We start from the raw sequence: 26,769 nt of genomic DNA on the forward strand, positions 1-26,769 counted from the left end.
GACGTCAACTCCTGCTGGTGGTGTGACAATGTTTTGGTCAGAAAGTGTGTCAGCAGGTACAACTGACTGTATCTTGGGAGCTTCAGTTTCATTATGTTTTATAGGATTTTCTTCAGATTTTGACAAAAGAATAAAGGTTGGATATTTTTCTAGATCAACAATTATGTTTGTTTTTGTCTCAAACTGCTTTCTAGCACATGCTTCTTCTACAGCAATTGCATTTTGTGTAAGTTTATGTGTCATATCTTTCTCCAAAGGTAGGTCAGATACAGGATTAGGCCTATATTCACTTACAGAACCACTTGAATCAGGAGATAAAGGCCTATTCTCAAAATAGGATAGCAATGGCATGGCATAATACTCTGTATCTGACAACACAGATTCTGGTGATGATGAATGATCATTTATAGTAACAGCATGATGCACGGATGGCATGTATTGTGGTATGGGAGAATCTGGGGACAGACACTCATTGATTGTTTCTGATTCAGGAGAGGATGCTCTGATGTCTAACATTGCTGATTGCAGAGCGATTGGTCTGTAGTCAGGCACTAACTGTGGTGAAAGTGGTCTTTTCTCAATATCAGACACAGATATAACAACCCAATCATCATCATCTTCAGATACTGATTCCACTGGTGTTGGTGGTTTGTTCTCTGTATCAGAATCTAATGTTTCATATGATTTTCTTCTATGCATAGCATCTATGGAATCGCATGCTATCTCTGCTGATTCAATTAATCCAGGGGCAGGTGATCTATGTCCAATGACAGGGAAAACAGATTGTGATTCATCTCCTGATGCAGATGCAGCAGGTGATGAAGCTTTATCTTCACGATTAACTAATGCTGGAGACATGAAGCCATATTCTACATCTGAGCAAACTGATTCAGGTGAACTGGACCTCTCCCCTATTATTACAGTAGCAGAATCAGGCCAATTGCGACTGAATTCAGGTATAGGTGAATCAGGTAACAATTCTTTATATTCATTTTCAGATGCTACAAATTCTGGGCATGATGGTCTGTCTTCAAAACGCTTTGATAACAAACGTGCTGTTTCCAATTCCAAATGTGATGACACTGACTCAGGCAATGATGAGGCGAAGTGTGCAGTGATGCACCCACTGGATTGAGGAGGTGATCGTCTCATCATCTCAGGTGCTCTGTCTTCTATGTCGAAAGATAATGATTGAGGTGAGATGGATCTCTCACCACTGTTATCACTGCCTAGTGATACTGGCCTCCCAAATGGTCTTTTGTTTGAAACCATCGGTGTTAATGGCCTTTCCTCTGCTTCTGATGTTAACAGCATAGTGTCTCCTGGCACACTCAGTAATTGTTGCCCCTGGGCAGAAGCTCCAACATCACCAGTTTCCCATGGAAAAACAGGAGGTGGTAGAGGAGACAAGGGCCTAAACTGAGGTATTAGAGAATCTGGTGCAAGAAAAATCAGCTCATCTATGGATGACACTGAATCAGGTGATGAGGCCCTACTCTCTGTCAGTAATATTTCTGTATCAGTAACGCATTCAAGTAAAGACGATCTATCATGAACTAAGCTATGAGGTCCACAAATGGTTTCATATGTGGATTCTGGTGAACAGGATCTATATCTGGATGCTTTAATCTGGATGCTGCACTCAGCTCCTGGTATTACTTTACCTACTGAATGAACATCTATCTGCTCAAACGTTGAGTCATGTGACACCTGAATGAAGCCGACTGAGCTTGAGATTTCTGCTTTTTGAGACATTAAACCTGGAATGGTACAACTGACATCAGAAGGACCTGCTAATGCCTGAGCGGCCGTGTCGGTTTGATTCAAGCCATGAAGGGATTTGACATCAAGGTCACCTGGAATTAAAACTTTGTGAACATCAGTCTCAAGCACAGACTTTGAAACATCTTCATTAACGTTTGTGTGTCTAGTAGCTTCCTCAACCTCATCTTTGCTGACTCCAGCTTGAATTGCGTCTTCAGGGGATGCATCCACCACAGTCACATCCTCATTGTCTGAATCCACCAACTCAACATCATACCCATACAGGACTTTATAGAGTCGACGTGAAACTTCATCAATGTGTCTTCTGCCCATTTTTTTGGCTAGCGTTGATTCTGTGTTTGCATTGGAACCAGAAGGAGGCACAGAAGTAGGCTGTGTATGCAGAACCCTTTCTTCACTTGTAGATTGTTGTGTAAAGCAAATCTTTTCAGAGACCTCATCAGTTTCTGTAAGCCCCATAGACAGTTCCCTGAAGTCTTGCTCAGCTTGATCACACTCAATCAAGCTATCTCCAAAATCGGTCATAGACAGCGGTCGACTCTCGCATACACCTGTTCGAGAACTATTGGAGGACTCTCGCCAAGGCAACGGTGACAGATAATCAGCACTGTGTTCAGAACAGGGGGTTTGTAGACACTCCAAGCTCCACTCCTCTCCCCCCTCTTCCCCCTCATAGCCAACAGCCCCCTCATGGACGCCTAACCTTGGTCCCCCTTTGCATACAGGATCTATCACATGGGATCGGAGGTTGTAGGGAGTGGCGCGGTACAGTGTGAAGAAAGGACTTACTTGTTTAAAACTGCCTCTGCGTACCGTGTCTGTCAGTTCCTCATATACTCTTTGTGATGAGCTGTGAAATAAAAAAAAATAAATATTCAGTCACAGCATGGTTGATCAATAAAAAAAAATTAAAGCTGATAAGCCTTTTCTATAATCAGTGTATTTCTTCATATTGTCATAATGTATAAACTGAATATATTCCACCAAATACCAATTTAAGTTTAGTTATTATCAGTAATGATTATACATTCAGTATAAGTCCAACTAAAACCTTAAAAGTCATCCATTTTTTAGGTCAAAAATCTACTTCAAAATTAATTTAAAATGTATTATTATTGAAAGGAAGAAAAAAATCTAAACTGACCAACGATGACATTTGCAGGTTTTACCTACAGAATGTGCTAAAGTGGATTAGCTATTTAGCAACTATCTTGCCTGAACACTAAAGTTAACAGTTAGCCTTTTCTCTTGTGGATGTTTGTTGGTAGCTCATACAGCAAGCAGAGGAGCAGTGCAACACATGTCCATGCTTATAGAAAAAAAGGAAAACAGCTAGAATGCTAATGTAGGTTTGGACACATGAATTAAACTTTCTAGGTAACTTACTATGTTGTCTCCATCTCTTTTTGTAGTTTCTCTTTCTGGACATTTCTAAGAAGGCCTATTGCTGTGGAATCTGTCTCTGGCCGTCCCATTGTCTCGTGAAGTGATGACAAACTGGAGGACAGGTCCTCTGCTGACACAATGGGTACCTCTTGTCCAGAGCCTGGACTCCTACGTGCGACCTCTGTACGCCTGACTGGACTGGGGCTGTCAATGTCTTCATGAAGGGCAGAGAAACCTGACAAAGAATACAGTGCAGAAAGAGTTGATTGTTGAACTGTTTGGTATCTGAATATCATAGGCAAGCAATCAATTACAGCTTTCTACATAGATATAACAACAACCTAATCACTGTCTGCTTCAAGCTAACATAGGCTGTGTACCTTCACTATGATCCAGTGCTATGGTCTGCTCTATTTCTGCATAGGTATGTGATGATGTGTCCTCCTGAGTGGACTTGAATATCTTGGTTTCAATGAGGTGAACAATGTCCATTCGGTTGATCTTAGTCAGTCTTTTGATCAGTGTTGTTTCTTTTGAAACAGAAAACAAGAAAAACGGTTAAAAACAATTTTAGAATAAGAACCTCTACTTTTTTGAGAAATATGTACCCCACTTATAACTAACCGGAGGAATGCTTTCCCTCCCTCTCTTCCCAGAGTTTTATAAGGGCATGGCTTTGGTCTTGCAGTGAGTTGGGGTTTTCAATCCTTATCCGGTTGATCCTCTCCTCACTAAAGTCAAGTTCTCGTGCCAACTCTGTGGACAAATAGAAGATATAATAATGATTATGATGATCGGAAGATACAGTTGAAGTGTTTGAAATAAGGTTTTTTGAAGGCCTGTCAAAAACGTACAAATAATATTTATATTATGTTTATATGTGATTGATAGCTTGATCACTGCTACTAAGGTGAGACTCACCTGTCCAGCTGAAGCCAAGGTGGTCGGCTATAATGGCCAACCGTTGCTCTTTTCGCTCTGCTTCATCCTGTGGATCTACTGCAAATACCACCAGATAGCCATGAGCGGTCAGAGCCGCAAGATATACCAAATCAAGTCACATTCACTTATAGTATCCGAATTAACCCTCACTGGCTTTCTTGTTCTAGTAGTACTGACAGTTTGTTTGGTTAATTCATGATATCAAATTAAGGAACTATAACCTTGAACAAGTACATAATATGCCTGTAAAGAATGGTTGTGATAGATCTTGAAGTGGCACTATGATTAAGAAACATACATTCCAATCATTAGAAAATAAATTAAATTACATGTGATTGTTTAAACATGTATTTACTCTTTAATGTTGAAAAACGTATTAGTCACTAAGCTGTTTTCAAAAGTTCCATAAAGCCTTTAAGTCAATCTTGAGATTTTTAGCACACATAGAGGGATAGAGAGACATCATTACGAACACAAACATGGCTCAAACGACAGAGCCACATGGATTCTTCAACTACAATGGGACTTAACTACAAGAGACAGAGAGGCAGCACCTTTACAGCTACAGTGTACTAATGAGGCAAAGAGAATAGTCCCTTAAACTGGGGGGATACCTTGACTTTGGACTTTATCATCTGGGATTCGCTGCATCTGTGTCTCAACAGGGTCGTCCCACAGTGGTCTAATGGGAAAGACGTCTCCTGAGGGTGGGAACTGCATCTCAGTTTCTCTTTCTATGATTGATGGATCAATGAGACTGCTCTCATCATCCGAGTTGGCGGCGGCAACCTCTTGTTCTTTCTCCCTCTCTGCCTGTGCCAACCTTGCCACAAGTTTTGCTGCTTCATCGCTTATCTCTTCAAAGAACTCAATGGACTGTTTGTGTGGCTCACTTTTCTCTTTAGTGGGTGTCAATGAATTAGATGACTGACCACTTTTGCCTCGGACTGGTAATCTCGACTGGAAGCCTTTAGATTTTGCTGACTCAGCACTCAATGGGCGACCTTGTTCTTTTTTAGCAGGTGGCCTGGTAGACTCCCCCTCACAGAAGCTCTTGGCTTTGGAAGATGGTGTCTTGGTTTTGATTTCCACAGAGGGACCTGCATCTGTCTCAGATTTTCTCCTTGAATCCTTTTTTACAGGGACCTTAAGTTTTTTGTCTTGGGTAGATTCCGCACGTTTGACAGTAGAATCAGGCCTAGCCTTTATGGGAATTCTGGATTTAGATTCAGAAATGAAGGAGGCCTCTTTTTTAAGAGTGGTTGAGGAGGAGGTTGCATGAGATGGAGAGGGAATTGTTGATTTACCCTGACCTTGTGGAGCAGACTTAGCTTGTGTTTTGACTGGAGTCTTTTTCACACTACTGGAAGCACTTTGTTTGGACTTGCCTGTTGGTTTCGGCACTTCTATCACTGACTGTGGTTCTTCTGGAGATGAATCAGAGGACTCTTGGCCCTGTTCAGAGTAAACTGATCTAGTGACTGTAGTTTCTGCTGTCTGTACAGTTGTTATCATTTGGTCAGAGGATTTTTTGTCTAAATCTAAGGATCCTTCATTCTCGTTTTTGTCTGTTTTATTCTCTAGACCTTCAGGGCATGTCTGATCTTTCTTTGTAGATTTGGCTGAAGCGGAAATGCCCATTTTAGGGATTTTAGATTTGGAGGCTTCAGCTTTGGAGGCTGACTGATCACCCTCAGGTGGGGACTGAAGCTGAGAATCACTTGCTTCTTTTGATTTCTCAGTATCCTCAGTCTCCTCAGTCTTAACCTCTAGTGTTAGATTGAGGCCAACTTCAGGTTCTGCTGCTGATCTCCTACCTTCTTGCCTGGCCTCTTCTAAAATAGGCTCATCTAAAGGCTGTTCACCTATCTGGAAAAAGGCAAAACCAGCCCCCTCTTCCTCATAGCTCCTCTTAGTCATGTCAATTGCACCACTTCTGGTCATCTCAAAGAGTTTCCCTTCTTGGAATAGAAAAGGGTTGGGCTCACTGGTAGGAGTGCTCTCTTCTGTTGGTGTTCTACCAGGTGTTGTGTCTGGAGTTGCTTGCAGAGACTGACGGTCCACCACCAGATTGAGTATTTTCTGTTCCTCCTCTTTGACACGAGCTGCAAAAGCAGCATCATCCTCCCGCACGGCAGACCATGAGTCAGTGTCTACCCTTGCAGTGACACCTTTTGACTCAGTTCTAGGAGGTTCCAAAGCCTCATCATCATCCTCTGTGTCATCATATACACAGACCTCTGGTTTTAATATTTCCTTTGTTTGACCTGTGGCAACAGGTATGAGTCCAGCCTCTGTATGCTCCTGTTGATCTCCTTTTACTTCATCTGTTACATTGTTACCTTGTTTTACCGTACCAGTCTGTAGCCTGCTAACACCTGACTCTTGACCATCCTTATCATCTCCATTGCTGTCTCTTGACTTCCTTAAGCTCTCTTCCTTTTGCTCATCAGTCCTGTTTTCAGCATTTGATGTTATAGCAGTTTTTTTGGCAGTACTGTCTTCATCAGCCTTAACAGATGGCAGGGCTATTGGTTCCTCTGCAGTTTCTAGTTTGGATATTGAATGATGCTGGTCTGAGACAGAGTGAGGTCCCTCTGAAGTGACAGTGGCTGGTGTTCTTGTTGTGTTCTTGACCTCATTGCTGTGTGATCCGTCAAGCAAACCTGCTGAAAAAGGAGAGGGAGGTTGTACTTTATTATAGGGATCAACAAATAGAGCTAAGTTTGAATCTTCAGCGGGTCTATCGAGCCCACATTCACTCTGCGCACGTTTCTCACTTGTGGGCTCTATTGTTTCATAGCTGTCATCACCTATTTTGGCACCTGCTGAGGGAAACAAATCTTTTCTCGAGTTCTTTTTGCTCCTCTCATCTTGTTCCATCTCATCAAATGTTTTTATTTTGGCTGCCATCTTAAACATCTCCTCCTCTGGAGTGATTTTTCTCTTAGTTTCATAGCTGTCTGATTTATCCTCTTCTTCTGGGTCTTCAGGGATGACAGCCGGTTTGGATGGAACAGAGAGGAATGTATGATCAAGGGGGTTGGGATTTACCTCATAACTTACCTCTTCAGAACTAGGAGTATCAGGGGAGAGGGGACTCTTACCCGAACTTGTCATCTGAGATGTCTGCTCACAACTGTCATCATCAGCACTAGCCTCATGGTCTCGAAGCAGCCTACCACGCAAAGCATCGTGGGGGAATTCTGTAGCTTTGGAGGGCTCTGGATGGCTAGATGATTTACTAGGTGGACATAGAGTTGATGGGAAGCATAGGTGTCTTTTTTCCTCTACAGGGCTACTCTCTAAGGAGTCATGAGGGGGTGATTCCTTGGTTGGGCTAGGTTCAATGGAATCTGGGGACTTATGAGAGGAGTTTTCTTCCATGAGAGGACTACCGTCTAGAGAGTCTCTGTGGCTTATTGTCAAGGAGTCATCAGCTAATGGACTGAGAGCATCGGAGTCTTGTTTTAAAGGCAGCTCTAAGCTTTCATGATGCTGAGGAGAGGATCTAGAGGCTGGAAAACCAACTAAAGACAATGCTAGCTGACGATCAGGGCTCTCATCATCGCTAAGAAAAGTTTCTATAGTCTCTGAAATTCTCTTTGTAAGCTTTTGAGGTTTAGTTGGCTTAGACTCGCTCCTCCTAACAGACATGAACTCACTTGTAGAGTGATCATCTGCAGCCTCGTTGGAAGAAACAGGAAGAGTCAAATCTGTAGACAGTTGTTCACCAGTGGTCCCTACACCAGAGTCTCCAGACTTTGTGTCTTTACTTTCTTTTTTGACTGTCGTGGCAGTTGCTGCCGAAGTTGTAGAGGTCTGCTGTCCAGTTTTGGGTGAAAGACACATACTCTCTGGGCTTATGTCTGGAGTGGCAAGACCCTCGTGTTTGTAACTGTCCTCAGAGCTCAGATGAGCAGTTCCATCTCCAGAACTGGCACTTAGTGAGTCTGCCACACCCTCATGTTTTGAGCTGTCAGAGCTATCATCAAGGCCACCATTTCCAAAGTCTACAGTTTCAGTTAGCTCTGAATGAGCAACAGCAACTGACTTGGTTTGTCTCTCTCTGTCTTGCTCAGTGGTCTCTATCTTGCGAGGTTTGGAATCCAAAGATACTTCTCGTTCTTGAGAGACACGTGAGGTTAATGCTTTGGCCATGGATTTTGACTGGATGGTTTCTGATTTTGTGGGTTTCTCTGATCTTGACATAGTGGATGTTTTGAGCTCGAACAGCCCAGACTTTCTCTTTGAAGGGTCCTGCCCTGTTTGGAATGCTTGCATCAGCTCTTTAACTGACATTGTCTCTTCAAGTTTTTCAGATTCAGCTTTGGGGGATTTAGGGTGGCCCTGTTTTGATTTAGGGCTTTCTTTGGCCTTTGGAGAGGGTTTGCTCACAACAGGCAACTGTGAAGGCTTGCTTCCAGTTACCTTTTTGCTCTTTTGCTCTGCCTCTACCTTTTGTTGTAATGCTTTGACTTTGTCCTTAATTGACCCAATGGGAGTTTCTTCAACCACTGGGGATACAGGTGATGCTGGGGCAGCAACTGCAGGCACACTCAGCAGAGCACCTGACTCTGTTGATTCCTCTGCCCGCCCCTGGTCTTTCCCCTTCCTTCTGACTGGCTTTTTAACATCACCAGCAGCTGTCTTGTCCTGCCCTTTGGTTGGAGTAGTTGGTTTCACACTTTTGCGTAGTACAACATCAGTGAATTTTTCTTGCACAGCTGGCTCTTTTTTAGCTTTTATTTTGGAGCTTACTGGTGCATCCAGGAGGTATTCCTTAAGGTCACCACTGTCCTTTATTGCTTTAGGTCTGGGGGTTCCTCTGTTAGCTCTACTTTCACGTAAGACAGGCTCTTGCATTTGTAAGGCAGCCATCTTTTTGGCCTCCTCTATTTCACTGTCTGAGAGGAAAACCCACTCCTCGGCCATTCTAGCTGCTTTTACTGCCTCCTCTGCTGCCTCACCCTCAAATGTGCCACTCCTCAGTATCTCACTGACTTTCTCTAGGTCCTCTTTGACTTTCTCTAAGTCCTTCTCCATTATTTCTAATGGCTCTCCAGACACATCCTCAGTCCCTTTCTCTAGACCACACCTTCCTAAGGAAGGGGATTTCTCTATGGAGTCTGCAGTCAAGATGGCAGTCATTTTGATCAAATCTTGTTTCATCTCTGACACGTCGAATAGGAGGTCTGGCTCTCGAATCAGGTCTGATTTCAGGACAGATGTCGGTGTCTCTTCATCTTCCATATGGAAGAAGAACAAGTAAGGAGTAAACAAAATCAAAAATTCAAATGAAAGGAGACAGACATTGGAGAATGTGGTCAGGACAAGATTGGAGCACACTGCAGGGATCATAGGACAACAAATTCACAAAGGGTTCTACATTAGGGTATCAGAGGAATTTGGCTTACACTTCCATATGTTTCTGGGGAACTGTGGTAAAGGAAAGGCTAAATAATACCAATGGAAAAGGATATGAGCAGGAAATAACTTGCTTATACACTCAGCGCACCCACACACAACTATAGAACAAAACTAAAATACATAAAATATGATACTAACTTTGAGTGAAACCAGGTAACCAACAAACCAACAAGTACAATGGAAAAATGGGAAACAAAGGAAACAAAGAAACATAAAGACATCTCAAGATTGATCAGATGTATGACAAATGTCAATGTGATAACAGGCAAAATGGCTTGAAAACAGCTCAGACTGCTAGTTGTGTCAATCAAAGAAAGCCAGTGGTACAAGATAAGATGATTTGCCATGCTTTTAATTCTAGGCAAAACAAATAATATACTTTTACAGAATCTAAGGAGGAAGGAGGATCTCTGAAATAGTAATAAAATACATCTTGCAGGGAGGGTCAGTATTTAATTCAATTTGCCCTCCAATCAGCATTATGTTTAACTTAATGTTTGAAATGTAACTGAAATGAAAACTGAAAAAGCGAAATCTGTGCACAAAACAATAAACGAATGGTATTGTGAGAAAACATCAGCACACCAACAAAAGTAGAAATTAACTCTCATTAACAAGACATTACATAGACACAGACATACAGACATACAAGAACACACATACACATGTATGTAAGGCAAGTTATTTCCATGCAAAGCAAAGGGAATTGCGGATGGAAAGGTCTTGTGAAGATTGAATGGAGTGAGTGGATGGTTCAGGGTACTGTACAAATCTACAATTAGAAGATCAAGAGATGCTTGTTAATGTGTCTTCATTCAGTAATGTGGTGAGTTCTTTGTCCATTTACACAATTATGACATCCAGTATCATCTACATTAAATACACATATTACCTAAATACATTTCTCTTGAAAACATATGCATGGAGTTATAATAAGTTACGTGACATCCATGTATGTTCAGTATGTTTCATGTATCACATGGGTTGTTTTATTATGAAGTTAATTTAAATGCTCATAAACAAGGCAACAGGGGTAGAAGGGAAAGGATTCAAAGTGGGCGAGGAGGTTGCCTACTTCTTGCTTTACCATTACACTAGAGGACTGCAACTGGAGGAATACTAATATTCTGTCCTCTAATATCCTGGAACTGGGTGATTGCACAATCATTAGCACCCACTTTCAGGAACTTGGAGTACACATATGCATGAGCAACTATTTTTTTTGGAAATTGTATGACCAGAGGTGCTAGTACCACCGTGGCACAGCATGGCACAAGAGAGGCTGCAGCATGATGAACGTATTATTAAGAAGAGGAAGACAGTATCAGCAGCTGGAGTCCAAGTGTTTCATTGATGACAAATCACATCATCTCCTCTTATCTCATTTACAAGCTGACATTCCCTTCATGCAGCCATATTATGACTTAACTAACTGCAAGAGATCACACAACCCCCAAGCCGTTGTCATATATGGTAAGAGTCTCTAATTGATCTAATCAGTACAGAGTCTGCCTTGCCATTAAAAGTTGTATTTTGATGTACATTTAAATCTTCATTTAAAAAAAAGAATATCATTGTTAAAGATGCAGAAATCAAAATACCTTTAAGTTTTTATGATGTGATTTTGGAGAGGTCTGATTGTGTAGTATACCACAAAAATGTTTGTTCTTTGTTCTGACTCTTGTGGTCTGAGCAGGTAAAAATGCAAGCACTTTTATGCCAAAACATATAGCCAAATTACACTGAGCTGCGTAAATGCCATTGTGACTGCGTTAGCAAGCACAACATTGAAGGCCATTGTCAAATAAACATCACCACAGGATGAAGGCATTTAATATTTATGTACATACGTAGATGGCAGTGTTTAACTCTTTCCCCAAATGCCCAATCTCAAATTGTGAAGGGAAAAGAGTTAAATTGAAGAAATTTAGGCAGGCATGAAATCAGAAAAAAAGGAAAGTAAAAAGTGAAGTTAAGCCTCAGGAGAAACATAAAATTCAAATGGAGAGTTTATGTGACATGACAAAAATACATGAAGCTTAAAGGGCTTTAAAAGATGTAATGCTCTATGGGCTATGCTGGGGGTGTCAGTGTATCAGTCTGGTTATTCCTCTGCACACTCTGTTTATCTACATTAGACTTATTACCCATACAATATCAGTGTTATAGTCATATTAGTTTGATTAATAAAGAAATGCAGTATTATTATAGATAGCAAGTATTTGAGTACAAGTGATAGAGGAAAGTGAAATGGAAAAAATGTCTTACATTTCTCTGGCGTTCTGCTGGTCTGGAAAAGAAAAACATGGAAAATAACAGTCTTGTTTCATCCACTGTATGTGCTGAATATTCTAAAGCTACCAATACAAATACTTCTTTAGGAAAATAATACAAATGACACACATAACACAACAGCAAAAATGAACTATAGAATGATAAATCACAATCTAACCTACTACAATAAACAAAATATATCTAAATATCATATTTGACTACATGTCCTTTATTTAGTCCTGATGACAAGACAGTGGACAGGATAGATCAGCAGAGCTAGTTAGTAGAAGAGCGAGGGGGGAAGCGGTGACTGCTTTTACCTCTTCCTCTTGCTCTTGGTCTGAATCGGACTCCTTTTGGGAGCAAGAAGCAGCGTGAAGCAGAAAGATGTACAGATAGAAAACAGAAACATTAAAGGGTGAAAAAAGACAGGGGAAAATGTATGGTTACCGTAGCAATGAAGACAACCAGTCAGTGTGATTTCAAGGAAAGCTAGAGTGGTCTTTAAAGCTGAAGTATGCATATTTTGGGTGTAGAAACAGATTATTCTTGTTATCCTCAATCATACATCAGCATGAATCACTGGAGAATTGGCACATTGCATGACTTCTGGGATTTTCAGTCAATTGTATTTCATTTTCGTATTAATTTCTTAAATTATGTCCACCAGCCTGTAATGTTGCCTAGTACAGCCTTAACAATATCTCACTTGGTTGAGAGGCATTTTTTACCAACACTATAAAGCAATAATGTTGGCTGCTCATAGAATTAGCACGGTTTACTACTTGGGATGTCAAGTATTGATATATGAAATAATAATTTGTAGTTGTACTATTTCTAATATCCAATATAAAATAATTGGGGTTATGTTTTGGAATAGTGTTGAGAAAAAAGCATGTATTACAGCGATATAGGGAAAATAGGATCAAGATTGCAGTATGCTCCAGCTTACAAACGATTAGAATTATTAAAGTGATATTCATGAACTAACAAGATATGCAACATAAAGCATCCTCGGTTGAGACATACAACAGTGTAGTGCCCTTACCTTGCAGTATGATGGGAGGGTGATGTTGAGGTTGCATATGGCATTTTGGGTGAGTGACCTGTAGTTTCTGGGTTCTTTCATAAAGGACAGACGGCCACAGGGCTCCTGAGTGTTGTCTCTGATCTGCAACAGCCAAACAGTTCATTCATTAGGCAAAATCATGTTTGATTAGATGAATTATTGTTGATACTTGCTTAAAAAAATAAAGAATAGTGCTTACTTTGATGAAAATTGCTAGTCTGTTCTCCTTAAAGGCAAAGAAGCTGAAGAGATTGTGCTGGCCACTTTTGGTGAGTGGCACAAGGTTTCCAAAGCAATCTGCATAGATAGGTTTGCCTTCCAGGACCTGAGAAATATAGCAACAGGCAGATGAGTAAAAGGACTGAATAACAACATACATCCAACCAAACACTCAACTATCAATTTAAACCATTGTGTTTCACTTAATCTCCTCCATGCAATAGTGCACCCATTTCTCAAGAAACCTAGCCTTGACCATTGAACATAGATCAATATAATTGCCATTTTAAAAGTCAAAAGACAATCAAAAGTGTTCTCCTAAATGTTTTATGAATAACCATAACATTTAGAGAAATTGTAATGACGTTTTTGTTCACTTCATGGCACTGAAACTGGTCAAGATTAGTTTAGCATTTGATACTGCTGATCATGCAGTTTTGGTGAAAAATGTGTAGGATACTGCCTTTACACTGATTTAAATCACATTTTTAAACACCACATTTTCATTACTGGTCTGAAGTGCCTCCATTCTGGTACCCCCCGATCTGTGGTGTTCCCCAAGGGTTCATCCTGGGCCCCCTTTTGTTCACAGTGTGACACCCATATCTATGTCCTGGTAAAAACCAGTGTGGAAGGCAACTTGCATCACCTAATATCCTAGCTAAATTAAAACAAATCAGTTGGTCCTTCCTTAAGTTAATCTCCACTCTGTAGAAAGTCTTGGCTCCCTGTCTGCAAATACCAAACCTGCAGAAACTTTGGTGTAATCTTTGACAGGATCTCTTGATTGATTTACGGGTCACAAGAGCCGTCATATTATGTTTCCTCCACATTTCATATTGCAGTTCAATGTATTCAAGGTTAAGCAAAAACACAATCCTACACCTTTAGCTGGTACCAAATGCAGCTGGTAGGCTTTTAAATGTGAGCTACACCTGCCATCAGCTGCAGTTAGTGAGGCATTCCTCCCCCACTCCCCTTTCTCACCTCAACATCTCGGCTGCGGGCCACCTCGGAGAAGTTCTCCTGCTGCTCCAGGGTTTTGTCAATCTTGTCGTCTGTCATGCAGAAGCACCGTAGTCGGGCCTCAATGGGATCGTGGGTCTTGGCAAAGATGACAAACTTGGCCATGTAAGGGACACAGATGATTTCGCGGTACACCTGAGTGGAGAAATTGACAGATTCCTGGACTTGTCGACAGTCTATCAGCCAGAATCTAGAAAGGAGGTTGGAAAGAAGCAGGGATGTAAGGTCTCTGTTCGCTGCAGCAGGGTCTGAGTCTCTCTAAATCAGTAATACATTTAGTTGTGCTACAACAAATACTTTTTGCGTCACCTTGCAGACACATTGGTAGTAAAGGAGACACAGTCATTGATGAATGTTAACGGAGTGGTTCCTGTTATGTCTTCCCATTGAGCAGGCGTCGTTCCGCCTGTACATAGACACAAACACAAGATTGATATATTAAAATATGAGCCTGTGTCCTATTCACAGCTTTGTGTGTGTATTTGCGCGTGTTCTCTAACCGGTGATACTACAGAGCAGTCGTAGGGTGGGAGTGTCCACTCCGAAGCCATTGAGGACCAGATTTGAGTTGCTCTTCGGGACAGGGATGGTCATGGTGATGGGTTTATGGAACTTCCTCCTGCGGGGCTCCAGGGTGACAATGGGGCTGAAGGTGGCCTTGTTCCCCAGGATGTTCCTCACTACATCCACACTCACTGGCTGGGCCTGGAAGAGTAGACAGAGTATACGACAACCTTACTTTTTGTTGTCAATAACCAAACAGGGGTATTTATCTGGAACCACCAGCAAGTTTCTGATTTCGATTCAAATCTCTAAACAAATATTAGATTAGCTGACATAGATTTTGGCATGGACATTCTTGTTTCCCAGAGGTTTAGTTGTGATAGCTTGATCCCATGAGTTTCATAAAGTAAGATCCAGTGATGGTTCAACCTTGGCCCTATATTCCACAAAGGAAACCTACTTTTTGGATGTTGGAGTGGTTTGACATCTAAGTTCGTATGCTATGCTATGATAAGAGAAATACAACAAAACAGGTAAATGTACAGTATCTAAGGGTACCATAGACAACAGTGTTGTAGTCGAGACCACCTAAACCGAGACCAAGTCATCACCAAGACCAGAGTGTATCGAGACCGAGACTTTGAGGGGTTGAGACCGAGTCAAGACCAAGACCGAGGCAGGGCGGGACCGAGTCAAGACCAAGACGAGATTTGTGTTAGACAGCCAGAGCTTCTTGTCCTGTCTCCCGCATTCACTTTCTTGGGAGTGCGTGTAAAGGGGGCGGGGAGAGGTGGGTTTACGGTAACAAATTTCAAATTAGATATGAGTCAGGTTATTGATTGCTAGGTTTGGGTACCGTTTGGATTTTTACGATTCTGATGCGGAACCAGTACTTTAAAAGGATTCCTAACCGATTCCTAAACCAATTCTTGAAAAACTGAAAAATGACATCAAAGAAAGGCTCTTTTATGGAGTTTTTTTTTTAAATTGAAAATTATTTAGATTTAACAATACATTCATGTTTTAAAGTACTTAAATATATAATAAGTAAACCTAACACATAACTACAATAATTTGACAAATAACAGTTACACTATTAACAAGTAACAACAAAATAAATGTTATTGAGTTGGTATGCCAACCAGATTCAAACTTTTGTATGTAAGTTCTTTTGTAAAAAAATTACCATATTTGCCTTCTCTGACACCTCTCCTGAGTTATGGCATGTTCTGCACAGGAGAAAACTCTCTCAGATGGTGTTCAAGAGGCCTGTACAAACAGGTATGAGTTGAAAGGGCAGACAATTTGGGGAGGCTGTCCCGCCTCCCACACCACCAGAATGATAGACTAGCAGAGCAAGTGTAATATGTTTACTAGCGATCACGTGCAGTGAATGGTTAATATGCTTATACGTCCGTTTTTGTGAGCCTAGAGGGAAAATATGGCATTTCAAAAGTAGCCTACATTTACGATAGCTAGCTAATGGTAGACTACAGAGAACGTGTGATATGTTTACGTCCGTTTCGGAGCGTTTACAAAAAGCCATCTTTCAGCACAGCATTGATTGTAGAGTGCATGTCACTGTCGGCGAATAGTGCGGACACGCGCTTCACACTGCGAGCGGGCACGTGTGCCACCCAGCAGAAAAGGGAGAAAGAAAAAAGAGTCTGCCACTGTCCGGAGCAACAGAGGGAAAATATTTCAGTTAGAACCAAAATTTGCGTTCTAATCCGGTCCGAATACTACCGTTTGCGTAGGAACCGGTTCGTGGAACCATGTTTCGGTACCCAACCCTATTGGTTGCATTGGCAAGTTTCAACACATAAATCAGACAATGCACAGGCAATTTAGCTAAATCCCTACAGTTGTGGTCTTGATCGGCCTTGAAATAAAATCCCCAGTTCTCTTTTGCCGAGATAAGATCGAGTAAAAATATGGTCAATTCCGAGATGAGACCGAGACCTTCAAAAATTGGTCTTAAGACCGGTCTTGAGACCAAGACCGATCTCAAGTACTACAACACTGATAGACAATACCGATGCTTTTGTCAATTACCTGCAGTCCAACCCTTATCCTCTTGGTGAGGGCCCCCTCAGGAAAAACTGCCTGTACTTGAGGCACAACAGTGCTGCTCAGGATGCCTCCTTCAGGACCAATCAGATTACTGTCTTGCTTGATGCGGGACACCACCGCAAAGTATTGTGGGAAATCTCTAGTGATGATACGGCAAATGCGCTTCCTCTCCAGCTCCTCTGGCGTGTCCAGCTCTGGAGGAAGAAGGTAGATAGGGATTTGTGTCAAGGACAGTCATGTAGTATAGTATATACTACTATATGAATACATGTATACTTTTTACATCTGCTTTTTTAAAGCCATGGTGCAGTCTACTGGTACACCATCAAAAACTGACCCTCGTCCATGCCGTTGAGTATCTGGTTGAGTTCTTCTTGGGTGTGTTCACAGTGATGCTCCTTCCAGCTCTCTCCACCCTCACTCCTCAGAATCACCAACTCCCTCTCTTTTCCCCGCAGGGCAGCAAAGTGTGGGATCTCCACAATCACAGGACTGAAGGGGTAGAGGCAAGATAGTGTGAGTAACTACAGAATGTCATGGATGATTACAGAGTGTGTATACATGCCTTTGGGCATGTGTTTGTGTGTAATTGGCAGAGTTTTCATAATTGGTCAAGGCAATTATCCAGTGTCGACTTTATGTATTCCTATCTATATATTTTTTCAGAATTCATGCTCTTGGGGGGAATTGTTGGGTCTCTGTAATTATAGAGTGTGGTCTAGACCTATTCTATCTGTAAAGTTTTCTGAGATAACTTCTGTTATGATTTGACACTATAAATAAAATTGAATTGAATACATATGTTCTTTAGTGGGGCGGTTGCTCAGTCCATGTGGACTTGGCTTGGGAACTGTAGGTTCGCCGGTCAAGTCCCCATACTGTCCAAGTACAGTGGACTGGTAGCTGCGGAGGTGCCAGTTTGCCTCCTGGACTGAACCCCCAACTGCTCGGGGCGCCTCCATGGGCAGCCTGCCAGAGATACTTGGATCCATCATGCGTGGATCAACATGTTTTGGCAATAGCCTTGTAACCGAATGGTTAGAGCAACATGTTAGTCCTTCAGAGGAAGAATAACATTTGGCCATTATTTTGCCATTCATTTTAAAATGCTCTTGTAGATTGACTATAATTAATATATAAGAATTATATAATAATATAAGAATTGAACAGTTGTTTTAATACTTACCTGATATACAATATAACAACAAGCTAGCTACAACACATATCTAGAAGCATGCTACAAGTACAATCCACATTGAATAAAACTATACATATTTTTATGTGATATTTTGAGGGTTCTTTGGCCTGACAGCATATGATCATATATATTTATATTGTTGCCATGTTTGACATTAAACACTACATTACTATTTAAAAAAAAAAGAAAACTTGTGATTGTGTCCTTAGACACAACTTCCTTTTTTGAAATGTTGGCTTACATTTCATCATATTTAAGCCAAAAATTATAAGCATACACGTCTGTGATTTACACTGAGTTACACCACCATTTTGGGAAATTAGCCTGTCAATCAATTTAATATACACAGACCCACACCATATTGTCAAATGTCACCTGGTTCCCTCGCTACACACAGGCCATACAACCATTTAAATTTCACACAAAAATTAAAAAACAAAATCGTCTAACACACATTCATTAAGAAATCAGAAAGCAAGAAAACCAACACACAAATGGAAAATGCTAAGCAGAAGAGAGGGATTAAATAAATTAGAAAAGGTTTAAAGGTTTAAGTACCAGATGAGGTGAACTACATGAGACCAGCACAAGCACAACAACACAATACCCTATGGACAAAATAACATCAAAGGGAAGGTTTGTCAAATAAAACACTAAGACTGGCATCCATGGATTGTTTCATATGCAAAAGCATTTTTTCCACCCTACCCAAGAAATTTTGTTCCCGGTGGGCCGAGCTGGAGGATTCTGCTAACCAAACTCTCTCCCTCATTAAGAGGTGGAGGGGCAGTAGGGAGGTGGAGTTTACTGTGTGATCGACCAAGTGTCCATATGCAGCAGTGAGGAAGAAAGAGCACACACAATGTTTTTGTCGGGTGCAAAATTAAAACCTTGGAGACTGATTTGCAAGAGTTGAATGATAATACTAACACTGTGGTCATTTTCAGCTACATGGCTATGGAGACCAAAAGTCTTCGAAATGAATAGTGATATGAATAAATTCATACACACTATATAATATAAAAATGAAATTGTGAAATAATTTAATATTTTTTAGGGCTGCCTATTGTAAGTCACATATTTAAATCATCAGTCAGTGACCCCTCATCTGACTCATTCAAGTTGGGTAGTCAGGGGTTTTTGTCAGTCAGAGTGAGCACCCCTCGCTTTCATGCTGCTCTCTGGGGTAAAATCAAGTCGTCTGTCCTCTGGTTGAAGATGTCAGTGACGGTACAGGCAGCTGTGGAACCAGACCCAGGGTGAGTCTGAGTGGGATGGAGGCAGCTGCCCGGAGGTAACGTTATCTTCTGCTTAGAAGTGGTGAATGTACAGCTCACAGCAACTGACTGGCTTTTGTTTGATATCTAGTGTCGGTTAGTGTGTTATTAGTGGAGTGTAAGCTATTTTATTGGGTTGCCTCTTAATGAAATGCTCTAAATGAATTTAAGTTATGCTTTTATTGTGAAGGGTAAAAGCGAGAAGTGAAGCGGTTGCACTATGCGCTACCGTTGTTAATAATTGTGTTGGCCAACTTGGTTCAAGCTGGTTCAGAGTACGGAGCCTCTGTGTTTATATTTTATTACACTCTGCTTAAGTAGTTAGCACGCATTAGCTCAGAGGACTAAAAACTTGTCTTGTTTACTTTACATACGTATTTGTCACCCTGAAGTCCCGCCGTTAAAAAATCTGGCAGTTCAATAAAGCATTGCTTAATGCTGAATACCTAGAACAAAATGATATTTATATTTCAAAATAGGTTTTCCCAAAATCTGTTTTTAATCCACAATGCAATGTTTTCCAATGGCAGATTTATTTTATAATTCCACTTTTCATCGCAAAGTCTTTGTCTGTCAATCAAGACAAAGGGCAGTTCCTGGAATGTGATTGGCTATTGCTTTGGCCTGAATACGCAACAAGCCAATGGTGTTGAAATATAAATGAAATAAAAGACATTTAAAAAAAGATGTATTTAAATAAAAACTGTCAGAATCAAATAAAAAATGACGTGCAATTATCTCTATTATTGTTTGTTATACTAGCATATAACAACCCAGTCTCACGGCAGTTCGTGTAAATGTCACGTTATTTTTACGTGTTCACGGGCACGTTTTTTTACCGGGGAACGGCCGCGCGACAATAACGGGCTTAGGAAAAAAAATAAACTACGGAGAAAGGGCGCCTCACATGCCGGGAGACAGCCACGGGGGACGGCCACGGGGGACGGCCACGGGGGACGGCCGCTGGGGATGCGCGACAATAACGGGACGGTTGTGATTAGGAAGACTACGGGAAACAAAACGCCACACGCGGGACGCAAACCCAGCTCGCCCGGGTGAAAGTCCTGTGTTGTAACGTTAGCCTACCGCTAGCTAGTAGTTGGATTAAACACGGTTAAAATGCTGACAGCTAACGCTGACGCTAACGCTAACGGTGTAAAGTGTGACTGTGTTTTACTGTAGAGGATTCAACACCGGGATGTAACAATCTGCAGCTGCCGTCGGAGAAACAACACAGACAGTGCATTCAATGAAACTGGTAAACTACAGCCTCGTGGTGCATTTGAAGTTATTGTAAATGTCCTTTACCATCTGATGGTTCAACAGCAATTTACTACTGAAATTAGTTATTGTTATTGTTATACATTATTATTAAATCACTTCATTGTGACCATATGGCCTTAGCAATAAACAAGCCGTTCTTTAATGTCACCGACTGTTGTTTAGTACCCTTTTTTTTTCTTTTCTTTTTTTACTTTCTTAAAAAGTGTCGGTTCAGGCACCGTTAATTATGTATGCGATTAATTTTGATTAATTAATCACAGAGTATGTAATTAATTAGATTAAATTTTTTTAATCGATTGACAGCCCTAATATATATATATATATATATATATATATATATATATATATATATATATATATATATATATATCATATTATTTCAATTATAATAACAATTGTATTTGAATAACTTTTAACACTTAGGGTCTCCATATTTACCTAAGTTTTTATGGCCAAGTAAAGACATTTTTGCAGTATAAATATGCTGTAAGAAATGTGTCAAATGTTACCAATTTCATGTCAAATGACAAACAAAAATTGATAGTTTACAGTCATAATGGGACCAATCATCTTAAGGTAGAGTGAGTCAGATTGCACTGCAGAGTTAAATACTCACAAATTTTAAAATATTCATTCATACATAATAACATAATAACATATTTCAGTAGTTTATGTCAGGGAGAACCTGATATTACTATCCACTGCTGACAGTTAATGGATAACTGGATGGGTAATTAAAGGCCAAAACTCGAGTCACATATTAAATTATATTATATATATAGTTGTAACCATAGAAGGAATGCTTTTATACTATTCTATTTTAAACATTACCAGCAGAGGGCAGAATTTGAGGCCACATATCAAACCAATCATGGTGCAATATATTGGAGCGGGGGTTAATACGAAAGCTTTTTTCATTAAGGGTTAGGGATAAGGTTAAAAAGAGTTGGACTACAGCTGTTATGAAAGAAAACAGGGCATGCTGAAGAGCAAATATTAACATTTTGCAGGTGCTGGGAGAAAGCAAGAGCAAATACAGAAACAGTTTTAGTAATGCAAAGGCAGAGGTTAAATTAATCTGAAAAAAGGGCAGCAAGTTGTAAGATTCTTATGAAAAGGGATACAAATCAGTCATTGGCCTGGACATACAGATAGTATACTACAGTTCTGACCTCTTCATCCTGCTTTACTTATGATTGTGCTTGTCACACTTATCTTCCATCTTACACTAGAGATGCATCTTAAAGAGATATGAAACGCTAATTTTAAAATGTAATTTCAAAGGCTGTTGGCATAGAATATCCAAACCTGCTAGAAATGTGTAAAAATGTAAAAAGAACAGGCTACGACTTGCAATAAAATGATACAACATCTTCATGTACAGAAGTATCAATTAGTTTTCCTGCTGCTTTCTGCATTTTCGATATTTTTCACTTGATGCTACCTCTCCATGTTCCTGCTCTCTTAATCCTGTACATCTCCTGTCTTCTGAGGAATTCATTCCATCCATCACCCTTCGCTGTGGCTTACCCGAGGAACTGGGCTCCAGAGGGCCCCACCTCAATGATCCTGCTGGCCAGGCCCTCGCCCTCAACCATCGGGGGCATGGTGGCCAGACGGTGCCTCTTCACCAGCCGGCACGTCACCCGTGTGGGCGCGCTGCACTTCCTGGGCGGGATGATGATGCGTAGGCCGTTGTGCCGGCAACCACGCATGGCTCCGCCCCTGGCATCCACCATGAAGCTGACCAGGAAGCTAAGGTGGAACAGGAGATATTTCCACAAATTAAAGACATTTCTCATTGATCCCAATAAGTGACAAAAGAATATAGACACCAAAGCTACTTGGTCAATTGTTTGCCCAAGTGCTAATACTAGCAGTATCTCAAAAGGAGAAAAACAACAACTTGTAGCTGCCCGTAGTGGTATTATACATATATTAGCAGCTGCTAATGTGGATGATTTGAATCGTCAAATTGGAAGATTTACACGTTTTAAACTACAAAGGACTAAAAGGTTGAGCTTAAAGGCTCACTTTTGACAAAACATTTCAGGTCCATTTATTCGCTTCTTTTGGAGCTTTGGATCATATAATACTGTCTTCATCAGCAAAAAGCAGTTAAGCAGAGATTGTTTAGTCAAGTGCTGATTTCAAAACAAAAAAGAAAACAGCAGCCACTGTGGCCAGAAGTGACAATTACAGAACAATGGAAAAAACTAAAGGGTATACTTTTCTTTCAAAAGTTATATAGTTTCAACACTTTAGAGCACTTTAGGGCTCTAATTCTTTTTATTTAAAGGACCGTAAATTAGCAGGTTATATATTAATTCTGTCTCAAATTCTGTAAGAACGGCCATGCAGGCAATGATCTACTGGGGCCATTTGGCTGACTTTGGTGTCTATTTTCTTAACATTGAATGGTCACCATGAGTCACAGCTCCATCTCTATAAGTCTTGTCAAGTTGCATCAAACGTTTTGAATTCATAGCTTGAGACTCTTTGACCCCACTCCTCATGCAAAGTGGCAAATACAGTATGCACATGGATCACACATCTCAATGAGCGGGGGTATGGGTGTGACGATGTGACATTACAATGTGATCATTACCCAGCTCTAATGTGATCTCGCCCTGGTTTCAGTAAAGCACACAACACAGTTTTTAACAAACACACATAGACATAAAAACATGTGTTATTGAATTCAGAAACACCAGCAGTAAACTGTTAAAAGATGAAGATTTCTGCCCTGCACTGCCGAAACGTTCCTCAGTGGTTTAGTTCGATATAGTAAGAAAATAAAGGCAGACGGCCGCCCACCGAGAGCATGGTTCTGTCCGAGGTATCTGCCTGTTTAAAGGAAGTTTTTCCTCGCTGCTGGCCCACGAAATGCTTGCTCTTGGGGGATAATTGTTGGCTCTCTGTAAATGATAGAGGGTGGTCTAGACCTACTCTACCTGTAAAGTGTCCTGAGATAACTTCAGTTATGATTTGACACTATACATACAATTGCATTGAATTGAATAAAGCTTTTCTGATTGACAGTATTTCAATCAGACCATTATTGTTGCTCAAAGAGTTTCAAGGCAATTTTCCTGAATATGGTATACATGGGGTCTTAAAAGTATTCAATTTAATATTTATAAAAAATAAGGCATTATTGGAACATTACAATTGACTCTGGTGTAAAGTGGATGTTATGCGACAATACAGGTACTGTTTATGTCAGTGTTTTGCGTTACACTCTTGAGCGTGGATTGTGCACGAGCCAGGCTCCCAGGAAGGGAGCTCAGCCTTGCAGCCAAATTCCTCCAGTGGCCACTAGCGGTATTGTAAATAAAAAATCCCCCTGCAGCCCAAAAAGGATTTCCACCATTGTAAAACAGACTGTCTGCTCATCGCCTCAGAATTGGCAAGTGTCTGAAGGTCTGGCCAGAGACCAGAGGCTGAGGGCAGTGGTGCTGAGGTTGCAAATTTGCCTTTCCTAGGATGGTGAAGGAATGTCTCTTCATTGTATGTTATTACCCACAAAGCTGTTGTGTATTAAATGTGAGTATTATCTTTAAATGTTTAATTAAATTCAGAAAACTTTTCCCGGGCTAAAAAATTCCATTTCATGGCCGAGATGTTGGCATTACTGTAAATTCCATCCTTAGTGGTATTAAAAAGGTCCTAAAAAGTCTTAAAGCTATTGTGTGTGGCTATATTATATTAATGAACGTTGATTACATTCAAGCCATTGCCAAATGAGTTGCTAATTAAGACTATCAGCTCCACACAACTCTCTCTGGATTTCTCAATATGGCTATGTTTAGAAAATGGTGTGGTCCAGCGGCATTCGTGCGCAGAAGCTCAAGTGATGCATTTTATGTCGCCACTGAGAAAGGACAACAGCAAGGATCAGCTTTGGAGACGAAGAAGAGATACAAATTACAAGATAGTTACCTCTTCTGAAGAGTCCATTGTGTTTTTTAATCCTCTGTTTTCTCCTTGATTTGACAGGATAAACACTACAAGCAACTGCGTGGAGGAGGGGTGGGGGTGGTGCGTGATCACGGAAGGCTTGCGTCATGTTGACAGTGCTGTTGTCATTACTTAGAATTCCTCATGGGGGCGAAAGAAACGATGCACTATAACTTTAAATTTAACTTGGAGAACCCTGGGGGGTACCCTGGGCATACAATAATACATATTTTATATATAAAAATACTATACTTATGCCAAAATATTTCTTAAGTTGGTGGGTAAGTTAGTGGAAATGCACAATTAACAAGACATTGTATGAAATAAACAAACCTGTCCTCAACGTTCACCACCTCCTTTTGCCCAGATAGCCATCATTTAAGGTTTGATTTCCCTAACTTTCTGCATCACATGATCTGTCCATGTGGAGACATCCACTCTGGGGCTCAGAATGTGGAACTAGGTGTACTATTTTGACAATTTAAGTCTGATTAACATGATTGATTGATGACACAATGTAAAAACCCACACTAAGGTCTATGAGGCAATGGCTGTTGAGGACAGTGACACAAACACCTCTCTCCCAGGAGAGCACACTGTGAGGGGAGGAAGAGAAAGATGAAGATGCGGAGGAGGAGAATATTTAAACCAAGGTGCAGAAGGTCACCTGCTGTGGTCTCCATGATCAGGGCACGGAGAGGAATGGCTAAAAACAACAACAACAACCACATCAGACAGAAAGGAATCAGAAGTCAAGCAGAAACAGTTCAGAAAAACCCAGAGAGAAAACACGAGACAGTCAGAGTAAGGAAAAGAGACCGAGAAGTTACATCTTTTTACTTTAACCACAATCTAACACATTAAACAAGCACTGACATGAAAACTTTAATTTCAGCACTGCCTATGTAGTTGTCACACCAGCACTGGGCTCTCCCTCAGCCACGCCCACTACACAGTCTCCTCTCAATCAGTATCATCGTTCACTATCCCCAGCCTATTAGCACTCCTCACCTGTTGCCTGTTTGAACTTGTTATCTCATCTACAAGAACCCTCTCCATGGCTCAGTTGTTGTCTGGTCTCATCACTATAGGACTCCACATGTTATATGGGTGCGACCAGTTTTTGCGGCTGTGCCAGCGCTTCCTGTGTTTATCTCCTGGCCTTTGTGCTTTTAAGTTTATTAGAGCTACTTTGACTTGAAGTCTCCAGAGTTTTTCTGTAATTGTTACTTTTTGTACCCTGTCCAAGACCTCCATTAAAGATATTCGGATGGTATTCTGTGTCCTGAGTCTGTGACAGTAGTACAGTAGCAGAGGAGTTGTGAATCAGTATTTACAGTACTTTTTACCAAATATGTTCAGCAAAAAACACAGAAGCATAATTGCAAAAAAATGTTGCGCATTCCACAGAAGTGTCATTGATGTTACTTCTGCAAGGTGCCATTTTTGTAAACATAGACAATACTCTATGCTTCCCTTTGTTATGTGTGTGTGTGTGTGTGTGTGTGTGTGTGTGTTTGTGTGTGTTAAGTAGTTAGCCTAGCTTAGCATAAAGACTGTAAGCAGGAGGAAACAGCTAGTCTGGCTCTGTCTAAAGTTCAGAAATGCACCTCCCAACACCTAAAGTTGAATGATTAACACCTTATATCTCTCTTGTTCTAAACAAAACAAAAACGTCAAAATGATAATCTGTTGTTTTAGGGCGAGTTACATGCTGGAACTGTTTCTGTAGTTCTGTGCAACGTCTGGCTATAGTCAGGTTGCCAGATATGGTTGGTGATTATGGGTTTTTCAGGTCTTTGTACAGGCACAATGGTACCCAATCTGGCAACCTCACGGTTGTTCAACAAGAACAGTTCCGGCACGTATAACCACAAATTGGGAATTTTGACATTTCTATGTGCGTACAGACTAAACAAACAAAATGCAACTTGAATTACTGAGGGTTAGTAAGTGTATATTTGTTCAGACATAGCCAGGCTAGCTGCTTACCCCGTCTTTAAGCCAAGCTAAGCTAAGCTAAGCTAACCACATCCTGACTTCTGCCTTCTTCTTAACACTCAGACATGAAATTGATATTGATTGATCAATCTTCTCATCTCACTCTCAGAAACAAAGCAAATAGTTGTATTTCTCAGATTTTTTAACTCTGTCTTTAACTATTGTGTTTGGATGTATTTCTCACTCCAGATATCAAGAAGATATATTTGTATAAACCACAGGCGACCCAGACCGACGCTCTAAGAGGAACCCAACAATGCTTTTTTGGAGCATGGCCACATTTCACAGGAATCAGACCTTGGCAAGTCTGGTCTGGGATGAACTTCTCAATTGACTCAATT

General features: G+C 40.8%; 1 protein-coding gene across 1 annotated transcript in view; it reads right to left on the reverse strand.

Moving 5' to 3' along the window:
• ank2b (ankyrin 2b, neuronal) overlaps window positions 1-26,769 on the reverse strand; it is a 127,570-nt gene that overhangs the window by 18,108 nt on the left and 82,693 nt on the right. The window contains exons 28-43 of the mRNA XM_078276232.1: window positions 25,095-25,133; window positions 21,998-22,222; window positions 18,615-18,713; window positions 17,046-17,200; window positions 16,691-16,902; window positions 14,632-14,836; window positions 14,441-14,537; window positions 14,093-14,321; window positions 13,086-13,211; window positions 12,866-12,988; window positions 11,812-11,833; window positions 4,093-4,170; window positions 3,796-3,927; window positions 3,552-3,701; window positions 3,172-3,406; window positions 2,575-2,635 (exon numbers count right to left, since the gene is read on the reverse strand). Of these exons, the coding sequence (XP_078132358.1) occupies window positions 2,575-2,635; window positions 3,172-3,406; window positions 3,552-3,701; window positions 3,796-3,927; window positions 4,093-4,170; window positions 11,812-11,833; window positions 12,866-12,988; window positions 13,086-13,211; window positions 14,093-14,321; window positions 14,441-14,537; window positions 14,632-14,836; window positions 16,691-16,902; window positions 17,046-17,200; window positions 18,615-18,713; window positions 21,998-22,222; window positions 25,095-25,133 (2,188 nt within the window). The remainder of the gene's footprint in view (window positions 1-2,574; window positions 2,636-3,171; window positions 3,407-3,551; window positions 3,702-3,795; window positions 3,928-4,092; window positions 4,171-11,811; window positions 11,834-12,865; window positions 12,989-13,085; window positions 13,212-14,092; window positions 14,322-14,440; window positions 14,538-14,631; window positions 14,837-16,690; window positions 16,903-17,045; window positions 17,201-18,614; window positions 18,714-21,997; window positions 22,223-25,094; window positions 25,134-26,769) is intronic.

Source organism: Sander vitreus, chromosome 19 (assembly GCF_031162955.1).
Source record: "Sander vitreus isolate 19-12246 chromosome 19, sanVit1, whole genome shotgun sequence".
NCBI lineage: Eukaryota > Metazoa > Chordata > Actinopteri > Perciformes > Percidae > Sander > Sander vitreus.